The 14985-nt window shown below is 39.0% G+C and overlaps 3 protein-coding genes across 4 annotated transcripts in view; 1 reads left to right on the top strand and 2 right to left on the bottom strand.

The window, feature by feature from the left end:
* The window catches only part of LOC126374142 (guanine nucleotide exchange factor subunit Rich), a 46440-nt gene extending 32752 nt beyond the window's left edge, over positions 1-13688 (bottom strand). For both annotated transcript variants that reach the window (XM_050020608.1, XM_050020610.1), the window contains exons 1-14: positions 13395-13688; positions 12898-13005; positions 11317-11466; positions 10392-10575; positions 9370-9503; positions 7488-7579; positions 7222-7338; positions 6578-6734; positions 5642-5755; positions 4976-5239; positions 4121-4289; positions 3401-3592; positions 2863-3023; positions 2117-2188 (exon numbers count right to left, since the gene is read on the bottom strand). In XM_050020608.1, the coding sequence (XP_049876565.1) occupies positions 2117-2188; positions 2863-3023; positions 3401-3592; positions 4121-4289; positions 4976-5239; positions 5642-5755; positions 6578-6734; positions 7222-7338; positions 7488-7579; positions 9370-9503; positions 10392-10575; positions 11317-11466; positions 12898-13005; positions 13395-13535 (2055 nt within the window). In that variant the 5' untranslated portion in view covers positions 13536-13688. The remainder of the gene's footprint in view (positions 1-2116; positions 2189-2862; positions 3024-3400; positions 3593-4120; positions 4290-4975; positions 5240-5641; positions 5756-6577; positions 6735-7221; positions 7339-7487; positions 7580-9369; positions 9504-10391; positions 10576-11316; positions 11467-12897; positions 13006-13394) is intronic.
* The window catches only part of LOC126374176 (PX domain-containing protein kinase-like protein), a 94224-nt gene that overhangs the window by 40921 nt on the left and 38318 nt on the right, over positions 1-14985 (bottom strand). The gene's annotated exons all lie outside the window — the stretch shown is intronic.
* LOC126374223 (cuticle protein 7-like) lies at positions 236-1869 on the top strand. The gene is made up of 3 exons (XM_050020731.1): positions 236-268; positions 643-729; positions 970-1869. Exons 1-3 carry the CDS (start codon positions 251-253, stop codon positions 1501-1503), a joined length of 639 nt encoding a protein of 212 aa, XP_049876688.1. The 5' UTR covers positions 236-250; the 3' UTR covers positions 1504-1869.

Genomic DNA, 14985 nt, shown 5'->3' with positions numbered 1-14985 from the left:
ATGTCTCTAATTACCGATTCGAAGTATAATTCGACAGGGCTACGTAACATTTTCTAATTGTACTGGTCCCATCAGGTTTACCGTGTATTCGGGAGCGAAATTTGCAAGTAAAGCGTTGGGTGTATTGGCCCGTGACGTTTGACAAACCGGCCACGGGACTTAGGAATAATTATTGAAGTATAAATACTCAGTGGTATATGACAATGGCACAGTACACTTCGTTTGCTCACTGGAATACCTTGTCAACAACATGAACTCCCATCTGGTGGTAAATATCTAAAATTTTGGGAATATTTCGAGGATCTGGGGGGTTAAAAACGCATCATCGAAGCAATTCATCTAAAAAAGCATTATTGCTTTTCGACATTTGTTGGTATTGCGAACTTAAGATTAATACGCGCAAATGTCAAATTGCAATATTGCTTTTTAGATGATTTACTTCGATGTGGACTTTGTAACCTCTCAGATAAGAGAAACAATTTGGAGACCAAGTAAATAACCTGGATTGAATTGAATCTTGAAAATGGATCTTGGTATCAAAATAATTATATCTTTTTAAAACAATCAACATAAATTAAGACCATTTGTAGAAACTGTTGCTTCAACTTTGTAAAAAATCTTAAACCTTTATTTTTCACCCAGGTATCATGCCTTTTGGCTATCGCGGCTGTCACGTCAGCCAACCCGCCCTCATTGGGACTCGTGCCCATTACCACCATCGATAGAATCGTAAGTATATTACAATCATTTCATAAGAAGTAAGTCTATTTCCGTTCTGGAAATGTCTTTCAAAGTAATCGAATGAATCGACGCAATTAAGTTACATCCTGTACTTTGTTGTTATAAATTACCACATAAATAAGATTTGACGTTTGATTTATGGATCTACAGTCTTGTTTATTAGAATAAAATAAGCAACTTTATGGCTAAACGAAATTGTAAGATATTATAAGTTGTTTAAATTTCCAGCCGAACCCGAGCTACGCATTCAACTACGCGGTAAACGACCCTCACACGGGCGACAACAAGGCGCAGTGGGAGTCGCGGCACGGAGACGTGGTCAAGGGGGCATACTCGCTGGTGGAGCCCGACGGCAACATCCGCCTTGTCGAGTACACTGCCGACCCTGTGACCGGCTTCAACGCCGTGGTTAAGAGGACCGGACCCAACATTCATTCAGTTGGCCTCCCAGTCGCCGCGCCTGTCGTCGCGCACGCCCCCGTCGTCGCGCCTGTCGTTCATGCCCCGGTCGCCCCCATCGCACCAATTGCCCCTCTCCACACCGAAATCATCACCCCCGTGATCGACGCCCCGCTACTAGCCCCGCAGATCATCCACCCCCTGCCCGCATTGGACCTCGTACCGTACCACTTGCCGCCCCTATCCCCATGGGTTCACTTGTCTGGAGCCTCGTACGGCCACAAGGGCAATATCGTCCGCCGATGGGCCGCTGGACCCATCTCCCTAGCCGGCAAAACGCTCACTATTAAAACTAAACACTAATTTATAATTCGAATTTAGAATTCGGTGGTTGTTTTTAGACGTTTATGACGCACATGTTTTGTTTTTGTCATATGATCAAGACTATTTCGTTGCACTCTTTTCAATAGTATATGTGCAATGCGGATTCTTATGTAAATACAAACGGATCTCCACCGATTTTCTGATATAATATATGTAACTTCTTCCGTGTATAGGTAACCTCTAGTTACTCACGGCGCTAGTGTGTTTTTGCATAGGCTATGTACGTGCAAAAATACACGTAGGTCTTGATAGAAGTTAAGTACGACGGTATATCCAAAGCAACGAAGTGTACCTGAACGACTTGTATGTTGTTTGATTGTAAATAAAGTGTATTATTTACAAATGTTTGTGTTTTTGTGTCATTATGATTATTCATTGGTTTGGCAATTGGATTCGCCAATAATACCAGTTTGAGAAGGAAATGGTGTGTGAAAACAGATTCATTTGGTTCACGGTGATCATTAGCGCGTTAAAGCTTGTTGCATGTTTCAATTGGCACGCAAATTATGTAGAGAATTTCCAACATTTTTCAGTGCCGTGGTCAGTGAAGCGTGGGTAATATTTTGGTTGGTGTATGAAGTGTATGACTCACCGGGTTGTTGTCTTCATCGACGTCGTATTCTTCTCTTTGTACCATCATCAATCTTCCACTAGCGTTGATCACCTGTGAAAGTATCGTTGGTGTGTTAAAATACTGCTAAAAATATGACATTATAAAGATAGAAAAGGTTGCGCAAACAGTGAAATCGTCGTGGTAAAGACTAAAAGTTGCGAGAAAACAGAAACTTTTATAGAAATAATGTCTTACGATGCTTATTATGTCGCACTGACATAGACAAACTTTCCTTAAAACAAACTACATCTTACGCATTTTACGTAATAATCCTCGGAGGAATGAAGTCTACAATTTGAAAACGACATATCCACTGTTTACACTCAGCGCACCACTGGCTGATAAACTGTCTGATAGCCTTTGTAGCCAATAAGTGGTCCTGATACCTAATTTTATTCTGAGTTATACCTGTAATTTTCTTCTTCACCAAAAAGGAAAGGGAAGGATGATTGACAGTTGTTAATTTTAAAATGAATGAATAAACCGGACAAATCATATATCTAACCCTGACACCAGGGTTGATGAGGTAATTTACCTCACAACCCACGCGATAGAAGAAGAATCATATATCTGCTTCAACACTAGTATCTGATTAAGTATGAGTTCTGGAGCTTACCCAAATACATAATCAAGTGGTCAAAATATCCCCGAATATGGTCAGGTGCCTTTGGCGATAGAATAGTGACCCTGACACGAGAGTTGGTACGATCGATTGAGAAGTTTACCAAGGAGTCTGGTTGTCTCTGCGGACACAGCACGATGGTGGAGGCGCGCGCCCGGGCCGGCGAGTCCTGCAGGCGACACAGCGCCGCCGACACCACGCACGCCGGGTGCGACAGCGCCGATATGTCCACCGCTTGCACGCACCGCATCTCGATGTTGCCCACTGGAATATTATAGCCGGGTTAGGCTTTGGAAAACATTACCTTCTGAGGAAGTCGGGAAAAGATGTCGGGAGGTCTTGGTACTGGATGCCTTAGCCAAAATTTTCTTCTGCGGTTCAGATTTCCAGACAGAATAGTTGAAAAAGGGAGTTTGAATTTTAAAAAGACTTTGAGCTTTAAGACCATGTAACCAAGACTGAGGTTGTGACGAAATCTCAAAACAGAAAGTTTATTTGTAGAAATAAATATTGAACGCGACATCTTCACACAAATCTATTTCTAATGTAAGAAATATTCTTTAAAATCGGCGGTGTAGGTAAGGTCATAGGGTAGATAAGGAATCAAAGAAAGCAGGTACCTCAAACCACCAAGAACGTACCATTATCGAGACAGGTAAGCTCATAGATGGTGACAAGCGCGTCAGCCCCGAACACGACGAGCTGGTCGGCCAATATATCCAGCACGAACACTTGAGACTGCACGCGCACTATCTTCGCGGACCGGTTGTCTAGGCGCGCCTCGCGCGGGTAGAAGCGGATCTCGTCGTGCCCATCTAATATGCTGTAGCAACCTAAAGAGCAAATACAGGGTTAATCCGTGATGTTACAGATCTTTTATGCAAAGATGTTGACTGACTAGTTTGATTACTAGTATCATGAGACAACTTGATAGTATCGTAAAGACAGGTCTAAAACTAACGAAAAACATTTTCATTTTCTATCTCCTATCTTCTTTTCTATCGTGTGGGTTATGAGGTGGATTATCAACCTCATCAACCCTGGTGTTAAGGTTATTATTGAGCCGCCATATGCCCTTGACATGGCATGGCTGTCTTCTATGTAACTTATTTATAAATTAATCAATAATAACAGTTTACGTTTACCACTGTGGCGTCACAGTGTGCATTTTTATACATTCGTAGTAATTTCGCGTTTTGACGTTTATTAAAAAGTAACCGATTTGACTAGTGGGAAACTAGTCTATCGGCCTGGAGTCTATTCACATGAACTGGCCCTATATCCACAAGTCTTTAGTTTAGTACCTTCCCAGCTTTTCATATAAGTAAAAATGATGACGTGGTTATTAATACGTGACTCACCGATGACGATGTAGTCGCGCCACCAGAGCATGCCGCCGGTGACGACGAAGTCCTTTTCCTGCGCCTCGTTCCCGAACAGCTTCCAGCGGCGCGCCGCGCAGCTGTAGTGCGCCAGCCCCGTGCGGCCCGCCACGCACACGTTCACGCCGTCCTCGTCTATAGCACTGTACTGTACAGAACACACGACATCAGCAACATCATAAGCTCTACAGTGCATCCATCGCAAGATGAACTAAGTACCCACACGTCACCAAGCTTTCTGTTAGACCAACGTGATAGGTGGAGAGCCGTATCGCCGTCTATAATGGTCGAACCAACTGTGTTAGTGAAAACTGCATTTAAGATTAATTATTAATTTATTGCTGTCCGGTACCGGGGTTCGAACCGGCGCTCCCCACCTCCATAACGTGCGCAATAGTGTTGGGTCATTTGTGGCACGAGTGGCCAGTATACTACTGGGGCTCGTTGTCCTAAGATGAAATTATCTGATCATGATAATAATATGATGGTAACAGGCTACTTTATAGCCAGCAAGAAATTATCGTAATTATTTTGGAAATTTAGTATTGGGAGTTTTTCAGCCTTTCGATTTTTTTACTGACGCGCGTTTTCTGGTGATTTATGCACCGATCGCACTCTTTCTGGGTCTTACTTTAGTCTCAAATGGCCGTAAGCCTCTAAGGCGGACGGGAGAGAGTGCATGGACTGTGCTATCTCACTCTCACTTAGCCGTAGGATTGAGATTTTTGTATGGAGTGACCTGAGGTGTGGCACTGATCTGGTATATGTATTAAGAAGGTGGAACTATTACAAAACCCGCTCAAAAACAATGTTCTACAGTAGCAAAATACTTACTCTCAAAGGCCAGTTAGTAGCGATATACGTAGCTGGCAACGGCAGTACTATCCACTGCTTCCGACACTCGTTATCGTCCACAAACTCCCTATACTTGGCGCTGCCGTCCAGCTCTGACTGCCTGTCCGCCTGGTCCAGTCCGTTCTCTTGGTAACTCTCGCCTGAAGAGTCAATGATGGATATCTTTGTTCGCCTAGTCAGGTTGTCTTCTAAGTTCACGTAGAGTTTGTCGTCTGCTTGGAGGTATAGATGCCTCTGGTTGCTCTAAAAGGTTAGAGATGTCTTTGTTATGTTGTAAGTGCATAGTTTTCTCGAGATTTGTATAAAACATTACATTTAGAGATAAAAATAACCACGTGTACAGTGCAGCGTGGAACTGTGTGCTTTTTAAACCCTAGCCAAGGCAGTTACGCAAATACCTATAACAGGTTTAAAAAGGCCACATTGAAGCAGTTCCTCTGAAAAGCAATATCGCAATTTGACATTTACTTTTTAGATTTTGCGTCAATGTGGCGTTTTTAGTTTTTACTAAGGCTGAGATTTCGATACACAATAGTTGAACAATGGGATTTGGTTTTTAAGGACATTCGGTCTTCAAATCCCCTGTATATAATGTGTGTATTATTCATACTTTTCAAATCTGAACTGTTTGACGGTTTATCTTACCATACAAGGGTTGACGCTGAGCGGACTCTTGACAAAGTCCAACTGGATGATGTTCGAACTGGTATCACTCTCCACTTTGACCATCCACAACTGATAACCTTCTGTTGCCCACTCCTGTAACATAAACATCAACGTCAGGAAGAAGTAGACAAGAATTTGATTTATCTGGGTTTTAAAACTATTTTCTGGATACACAAGCGGCACGATAAACGCGCCATCATGTTTGATAACGATGCAGCCGCGAGAAATATCACGGGTTTTGACTAATAGACACTGCCGTATCTACGCAGCAGTTGCTGGTGTGATAATGAGGAGGATTGATGGTGAAGAAACGTCGACTTCAGGGTTGACATCGGTATATTAAATTATAGTGCAGAAATTAGTTTCATAACACGCACGTAATGGACGCGCGATCATACGAAAAGCATTATAAATTAAAATAGTAATTTTATTTATAAAAAAAATTATAAACAGCCTGTATACGTCCTACTGCTGTGCACAGGCCTCCCCTTAAGAAACCGGAGGGTGTATGAAGCATATTCCACCACGCTACATCATCATCATCAGCCCATTAACGTCCCCACTGCTGGGGCACGGGCCTTCCCTATGGATGGATAGGGAGAACGGGCCTTATACCATCACGCGGGCTTAGTGCGGATTGATGGTTATTAACAACTGCCAATGTAGCCGGGACCAACGGCTTAACGTGCCTTCCGTAGCACGGAGGAGCTCGTAATAAAAACTTTTTTTTGGTCACTCATCCTATAGTCCTTTGCGAAAGTTGCTTAACTTCAACAATCGCAGACCGAGCGCGTTTACCGCTGCGCCACCGAGCACCACGCTACATACTCAATTAAAATAGGAAAATTCTGTTGGATAAATAATTGAGAGTTGAGAATTGAATTTAATTGGATGTTGCCAAGACGCTATACGAACCAAGCTGGAGACGACTAGTGGGTTGTGCCGGCTGAGGTCCTGGTTAAGCCCGTAGTCCCAGGCGAGGGAACACATGAGCAGCGCGCCGAAGGTGCTCCACACTGACACCCCGCCGCGTTCCCAGCTCACCGCCACCGCGCGACCGTCTGTCGTCCATCTGACAATACGTGTATAACATAACATAAGCTGGTAGAAAGTACTCAAAGGTACATCCGTCACAAGAACTAAGTACCCACCACACCTCACCGAGCTTTAATAATAAAAGTTTATTTATGTAAAACCTAAGACACACATATACATTTACAACATTAAAATATAGACACATTAATATTTACTTAGTTGGAAAACATAAAGGTATATGGGTGCCGCAGCTCACCAAAAAAGGCCAGGGTTCAGTGAAAATTCACCCAGAGGGCAACACTGATTTTCAACCCACGCCGACTTCACACGACACGGCTTTCTGTTAGACCAACGTCACACCCCGGACACTTCATACAAAACATCTCGTTTTACACAGACACTACACATTGACGTTATCGTAAACTTTTTTATGTCTTTTTCATATCTCGGGCGTATGGAGTACCGGACTCTTAGAACGCGTGCGTGAGGTATTGTTCAGAGTGGTAGAAGCGCAAGGAACAAACCTCATGCACTTGACCGGGCCAGGGTCGCCAGGGAAGTCCTTGGAGCTGAGCAGCATGGTGTGGGAGAGCTCCAGCCCACCCGTCACCTCGTCTATCGTGAACACGTCCACTTGAGAACTGCAATGCAATTATGTCATCATTATCATCTCATTCTCACACACACACACACACGCACGCACGCGCGCACGCACGCACGCACGCACGCACACATTACACACCCTTTGGAACAATCGTAACATTACAATAATTATTCTTCATAGACTTACTTTTTTCTGCCAATGGCAATTAGTCGAAACTTATGATTGACTCTCGCGCACGTCGCGTCGTCGATCCCCTGCGCCCAAATACCCTGCACTGCCTGAAATAAAAATAAAAAAATATTGTAAATTTTATGGTATAGCAATAGAACTTTTTATTTTTTATTAAGAAGAAAGAGCAAATTACATCAAGTGTGTAACAAGTTTTTTTTGGTGTAACGCCTTTGTAACACGGAACGCATTGGTCATTTTTTTTATAAAGAAGTTGTTCAAATAATTTTCTGTAATGTTCTATCTACACGGGTCATCCCGCTGTTGCGTTCTGTGTAATGAAAGCTCTAAGCTCCTCGAGGGTCTAAAAAGGCTACATTGAAGCAAGTCATCAAAAAAAGTAATATTGGACTTTGACATTTGCGCATATAAAAGTAAATCACCAAATGTCAAATAGCAATATTGCTTTTAAAGATGCATTGCTTCAATGAGGCCCTTTTTACCCCTGGTCTACATTAGATTTCAATCATTTATCACTTTAACTTTGCTAGCACAACAGTAAAATAAAACCACAATTCCTTAGCACAAACTCTAGTTCTTCACAACTTCTTACCCTCAAATCAGTGTCCACCTGAATCTGAGCATACAAGGTCAATTTTAAAGTATAATAAAAACATAACAATAATAAAAAAAATCACAAATAGAATATACAATAATAGGTGGCCAGAAATGAACATTGCAAAATAATTTATATTTTAATTTTAAATGATTTTTGTTTTTATAGCACTTACAAGTGCTTAGGGAAACTCACAAAGAGAAATTTTAGATCGTTAAAAATATCTGAGTCGAACGGGACTTGAACCCGCAGTTTTTGTCAAGCCCGGACGAGCGTGTTAACCATTACATTAACCATTCCACCACCGGGTCATCCTCCTGTTATTGCGAAATTCTTTCGATCTAATATAATTCATAATTCATTTATTCGCCTTAAAAATTGCAAATGGTCAGCACTTAGCATTGGGTCAACATTTTTAGTTATGAAAATTATAATATGCAAATAATAATGACAAGAAGATATTAAATTATTAAACTAAAATAAATTAACGAATATAACAATTATTATTTCCAAATAAAAAAGTCATTCATTACAAAACAATACAGAAAAACAATGTCATAGAATAAAATCGATAAAATAATAATAATTGACCGGCATTATCGATATCAACCGATCTTAGTTCGGTCTTATTCGTCATTCGGTTAAACAATCTACTGTAGACGACAGGTCGACATGGCAATTCTCTAGTGACGTGACGTTTTCAATATCGATATATTTTTATTATGTATGTAACAAAATGTGAATAAAATAATACCGCGTTTTCATTTAAGTTAATATTTATTCATCTGAATCATCTAACGTTAATTTTATTTCTAAAATATTATTCTTAGTTTTCAATAATTTCTTAGCAAGTATACGTAAAATATACTTGCTATATTTATAATTTTGATTGACCATAAATATTTAGATTAGATTTCTTTTAAATCTATTGTTTTTCTTTTGTGTTAATGTTAATTTCTAATTCAATAAATTATGTAAGCGAGATTATAATCGATAAACGCGGTCGATACGGACTCGTGCGACACTAAGACTAAGACGCCGCGGGGACTGTGCGGGTGTGCGGGGCGACCCCGCCTCCGCGGCTCACCTCATGCCCCGATTGCCATGTCGACCTGTCGTCAACAGTATGTATCGTCATTAAGCCGACGCCGACGCCATCTATCTAGAATATTGAGTACTAATATTACGTTAGTCGCGGCTTGACAAGAACTGCGGGCTCAAATCGCGTCCGACTCAGAAATTAATTTCAAAAGTCTAATTTCAAGTTGTAATTGATATACTTACATTGGGGTCGAACTTGAGATTAGGCGCGGTAAGGTAAGCTGCTCTACCATCGTTTAATGTAATTCCAAAACCGCACACAAGTGGAGAATACTCTATGTCGTTCACATGAGTGTTGTCCTCTAAAATGGGTTCAGCTGGAAAATAATAAAAAAAAAAATATTAGAAAAAACTTAATTATTATTGCAAACGTTGTGAATTAGTTCCCTCGCTCCACACCCCGGATACTTCATACAAATAACCTCATTTTACAGACAGACATTACGCATTGACGTTTCGTGCACGCGCAACTGTATGCCATACGATCAAGTCAAAACTATGTTCGAGGGGGAGTGAGGTAAACCTGGTGTGGTAAGCTGGTGTGTATAATTCCTTACTCTATGCTTGCGCGATAACTTATCAAGTTACCAATATTAGACTTAATACAACAGGTATACAAGGTCCTTAATTAAATAAATCAGGGCCCTTTTCACTACTTACTGATACTTGTCAGGTGCAGGCTCGTATGGTGTTGACATAGTGTAGTTGAATGGGTGTCGAGACTGACCGCATAATTAATTTAACCGCTATTTATTTAATTCATTTTAATTTATTTTATAATTATTTTAATTTAATTGGTTTAACCGCATCATTTAAACCATGTATTTAGATTTACGATTAATGAAAAAAAAATGAAAAAAAAAGCAAGGAACGCGATATTAAAAATGAGTCAACTCAAGTGACTACGCGAGAAATAAACCAACATCTAGGTACACACATAAATAAGATCACGCCTATTTCGCTTTTGGGGTAGGCGGAGACCACGCCGGAATTCCATTTACTACAATCCTGACACTCCACTTTCGCTTCTTCCGCTCCAACCACCTAACCCATTTTATTGACTCATTTGTCGTATCGCGCGCGATATGACGGCAGCATGCTATGGGTAAGTAATGGCACTTTCTGTTACAGTGGCCAACCCTTTTTTACGATAGATAGACCAGCACTCTTAGCGTAATAAAAAAGGTATACATGTTATATGTTACCTTTAGAAACCTGCTGGTTGACAGAGAAGGGTATACGGCCGAGGTCGAGGCAGTAGTCGCGGTTCTGCGAGCCGTCCCACCGGTACCGCAGTAGGTGCGCACGCGTCGTACACACTAAAATCTCCGTGCCCGATATGCAGCACATACGCGTGATCTGTCCGTCCCATACTAGAACTTCTTTGAACTGGAAAAGAACAGTATTAAAGAGCTATTTAAAAGACATATAAAATACAGGGTGTTAGTGACATCGTAACGAAAACTTTGACTAATGATTCAGACCATGATTCTGAGATGATATCCAGTGGAATTTTCCGTCGAAAAAGTATGGAACTGAAAATAATAAAAACACTAAAATTTTCATGAATTTTCCGACAGGAAATTCCACTTCATATGAACTCAGAATCACGGACTGAATTATCCCCCTCAGTATTTGTTACTATGTCACTAACACCTTATATAAATACACGTTCTTAAGTATTCTATGAAAATTTATTTAAGTATTAAACTTTCAATATGTTTTTTTTTTTAAAGAACAATTGTCTTAATGGAGTTTATTAAAAATAACGCTTGGAGTTAAAGTATATCATCATCTCCCTAGCATAATCCAGTTTTTCAGTGTCCGTTTACCTAACCTGATGATTTGACAGGTCCGGTTTATTACAGAAGTTACTGTCTGTCTGACCATCCAACCCGCGAAAGGAAAACCAGCCCAATACAGGTCAGATCACTCACATACCTTCAAAAATGCATTTCACGGTATACATTTCCTTTATTTAATTATTTACACTTCACGTTATAGAAATACTAGAAATGTCCATAAGAAATTACCCATAAAGTTATTACTAAATGATACACATGCTTAGCTATAACTGATAACAAATGTAGCATTACATAAAATTTAACCTTTTTATAGTTATCAACATACCAAAGTTATTTTGAGAGAGGGTATCACTTCCTTTACAAAGAGTTCCGCGGAATCACGTCGCAGGCTAGCAGTGGGCGGATCGTATTGTTGATAAGCGGTCTGTTCACTTAGCGCTTCCACATTGTACAGAACCAAATGCCCTTCAGATGTCTGTAAAATAACATAACATAAACACTTATTTGCACACACAGGAAGTATAGATTTATAAAAAAATATATAAGAATTACAATATGCAGTTTTATTGCTAAGTAACAATCTTAAAAAAAATGCAAATTAAATGAATTTTTAAAGGCTATAAGTAAACAGAACACCTAATGAAATATTTTTAAGAGGTTTTAATTTACAGCAATATAGTAGTAATGCTACTCTGGGCGCCATCCCACTTGCGTCAGACAGAGTACTGCGGGGCGGAAGGCAAGAGGGAAACCACTGCCCTATTTTTCCCTAAAAGAGTAGCATGGAAATGCTGCACCAACAAGAGTGTGGCTCTTAAATTAATGATGATAATGCACTAAGACTAATATCAAAAGTAATTTTGTGTTTACATAACATAGCATTATGCCTGCATTATTATGTATCCCCAAAGGGGTAGACAGAGGTGTATAGGGTATACCCTATTTCTCAACAGCCAGAAGAGGGAGTGAGCCTATTGCCTTTCAACTGGGCACAAATCCTGGAAACAGTATGATATCAATAATCTATGATCAAAATGTTAAAACCAACTCAAAAAGTTGAATTTAGTGGTTTAGAACTTAAGTCAAGTTGTGTTTAATCTATCAAACACCACCTAGTATACCTTAATACATGTTTTTTTTTACATTTCAGTAAACTTATGATACTTGGATGATTACAACAGTAAGCTATAAGGGATAACATTACTATGCATGGACATTTATCTATTAGGACAAAGGAATAACCTAGTCATATTGCCTTTCAACTGGGCAAAAATCCTAGATACAGTATGATATCAATAATCAATGATCAAAATGTTAAAACCAACTCAAAAAATTCAATTTAGTGGTTTAGAACCTGAGTCAAGTTGTGTTTAATGTATCAAACAGCATCTAGTATACCTTAATACATGTTTTTTTTTACATTTCAGTAAACTTATGATAATTGGATGATTACAACAGTAAGCTATAAGGGATAACATTACTATGCATGGACTTAGGAATGACCTAGTCAAATGAGGTACTTTTTATTAAACATCAGGTGTAGTACTGTAATGGTGTTCTTTTGTAAAGTGATGATTTGATCATCATTAAATGCTGTAAACTATGAGGCTGGCATAACCACCAAGAGTGGCTCAAGGCTCGATAAAATTAGATAAAAAAAAAACTAAACATCAAAACAAAACTTTCCTTTGGAATTTGTATGGAAATACTGTTCTGTGACATCATCAATACAAGAGAACAAACGTCGTACTCATTGTTACTTAATTCATAAATAAAATTCGTAAACAAGTCCTACATTAAAATGAGATTGATTTTTGATTATCTTAGACTGGTTTGTAAATTAGTATTTTATAATTTATCTTTGACCCAGTCAAATACCCTATTGTTTTATAGATTTCATACATACCGAGATGCATATCATAGAAGAGTCTGGTTTCCATTCTACACCAACGTTAACTCCTAGCCTCTGCAGAGATTCAGCACTCCTTTTGTGGTAAACTATTGACACAGTAGGCTGTAATGGACAAATATGCCAATAAATAATAATAATTTTTAAAAGATGTTCTCATCACAGGTCTTGAGGAATTTCCATATCATAACCTCTTGAAGACCCCGTTTCCAGCCACAGGATTTTAAAAGGAATTTCAAAGTCCTCCACTGACGATGAGCGAAATAAACCTCATCCATTTGGCTTGGTAGATCAACCTGGTCATAAACCTGACTATGTTCAATAAACAGAATGAATAATTTATATTTACTATCGTGTTTCGTATAGGACCACTGAACGTCTTATTAAGGTAAATGAAATTAAAGTCATTTCGCAGCATTAATCAGTATGCACAATATTTCTTAATAAACACAAAGCTCAAACATTAGTACTTACAAAAACATGTTTTTGCTTACCTTACAAAACCACACTGTCAAGCAATCATCACTCAGTGATGCGAATAGTATTTTATCCCTATTAGAAACAATCTGCTTTATAATTTGATTATCTGCACCGAGATTTTTGAGAACTTTTGGCCATCCTATTGGAAAGTACATTTTGATACGCACTCATTAGAGGTTTATATCACTAGACACCATTTAAGTATCGAAATCAATTGTAAATATTTATGTGGTTCGTAATATACACCAAAAATACCATTTCAAATGTAAGAAATTGGAAAATATATGAAAAATTCACAAAATATTCGTCATTTTTTTTTTTTTTGTTTTGGTTTTCCCCGAAGGGTAAGGCAAAGGGAACTATGCCCATACAGCCATGTCTGACGTATTTTTTTTCTTGATGATTAATGAAATGATGAAAGATGATGATGATGAAACCTAAGCCCCCACCCTCGGAGTAGACTCCTACTCCGAACCCCAAACGAATTAACTCAAAAGTCCGCATAAACTTTTGAGTTATGAAGCGGCTTCCCAGCACGAAGCGAAAATAGGCAGATACACTTTGTTTATTGAATACTCCAATATAATAACACTCGCGAATGTCTTCTGACTAACTTAATGCGATCATTAACCACAAAACACCACTTCGTATTAATTATTTAGATTACTCAATGAAGAAAGCAACTGTCCCGTTCCCGTTTCCCGCCGAAAAAAGCCCAAAATATTCGTCAACCAAGCGAATTATTTTTTGACATTTTCTGTCAGTCGTTGTTTTTTTTTTCGTTGTCCGTTGTCACGGCTGTCAGTCAGTCAACTGCAGTTTTTGAACGAATACAAACCAACCAAGAAACCAACCAAGTACCTGATATAATATGTATTTACATTAAGGTACAATTTTCTATAAATGAGTACCTGTTATATTGGTCTTTGCTGATATATCTCTTATATTAGCTGTGAAACCAACCACAAAAAATACCAATACAAAACAGCGTCGGGGAATGCATGGCATGACTTCAACGTGACTTACATAGTAGTGTCACGGGTTTGAGCAAAACAGGTCCGTGTTGCTCTATGGGGTTCGAGTCCCGGCTCGGGCTCTGTCTTTATATCATAGATAATGTGAGACTTTCCAGGCTACGATCCTCAAAAACAATATATAATTATGGCGCTGTAAAGATTGAGCGATATTCATTTTCGAACGAAAAAAATAAGTTGCTACAAACAAAAATTTAAATAAAATATTGGATTGCTACAATTGGAAGATAAATAAAAATAAAGACCTGCATATTACATTTTCGTTCGACTGCTGTACGCAAACCATACAAAGTTTAATAAAATCCACTGAGATATTATGGAATGAATCGATGATTATCACAAGGAAAATAATTAAGAACATTTTTGATTATATACCAAAAGTTATTTGTATTCAAGTTGTAAAAAATACTGCCTAGTCTTCGAAAAGTCTAGCCAGAAATGAACAAAATCTATGCCAGAAATGAACGTTTTCCATCTCAATCTTTAGATGGTTGACGACTCATGTAAGAAAGAGATGTGAGAAAGGCCTGACTACAAGGTTTTACAATATAGCAACACAGATTAAAAAAAA

Source organism: Pectinophora gossypiella, chromosome 17, assembly GCF_024362695.1.
Source record: "Pectinophora gossypiella chromosome 17, ilPecGoss1.1, whole genome shotgun sequence".
In the NCBI taxonomy this organism is placed as follows: domain Eukaryota; kingdom Metazoa; phylum Arthropoda; class Insecta; order Lepidoptera; family Gelechiidae; genus Pectinophora; species Pectinophora gossypiella.
The sequence above is the reverse complement of the archived record's forward strand: the minus strand, read 5'-3'. Positions and strand labels throughout refer to the sequence as shown.

Coding starts and splice junctions, on each gene's coding strand:
- LOC126374223 (XM_050020731.1), top strand. Junction 730..969: donor TTACCACCATCGATAGAATC/GTAAGTATATTA, acceptor TTAAATTTCCAG/CCGAACCCGAGCTACGCATT.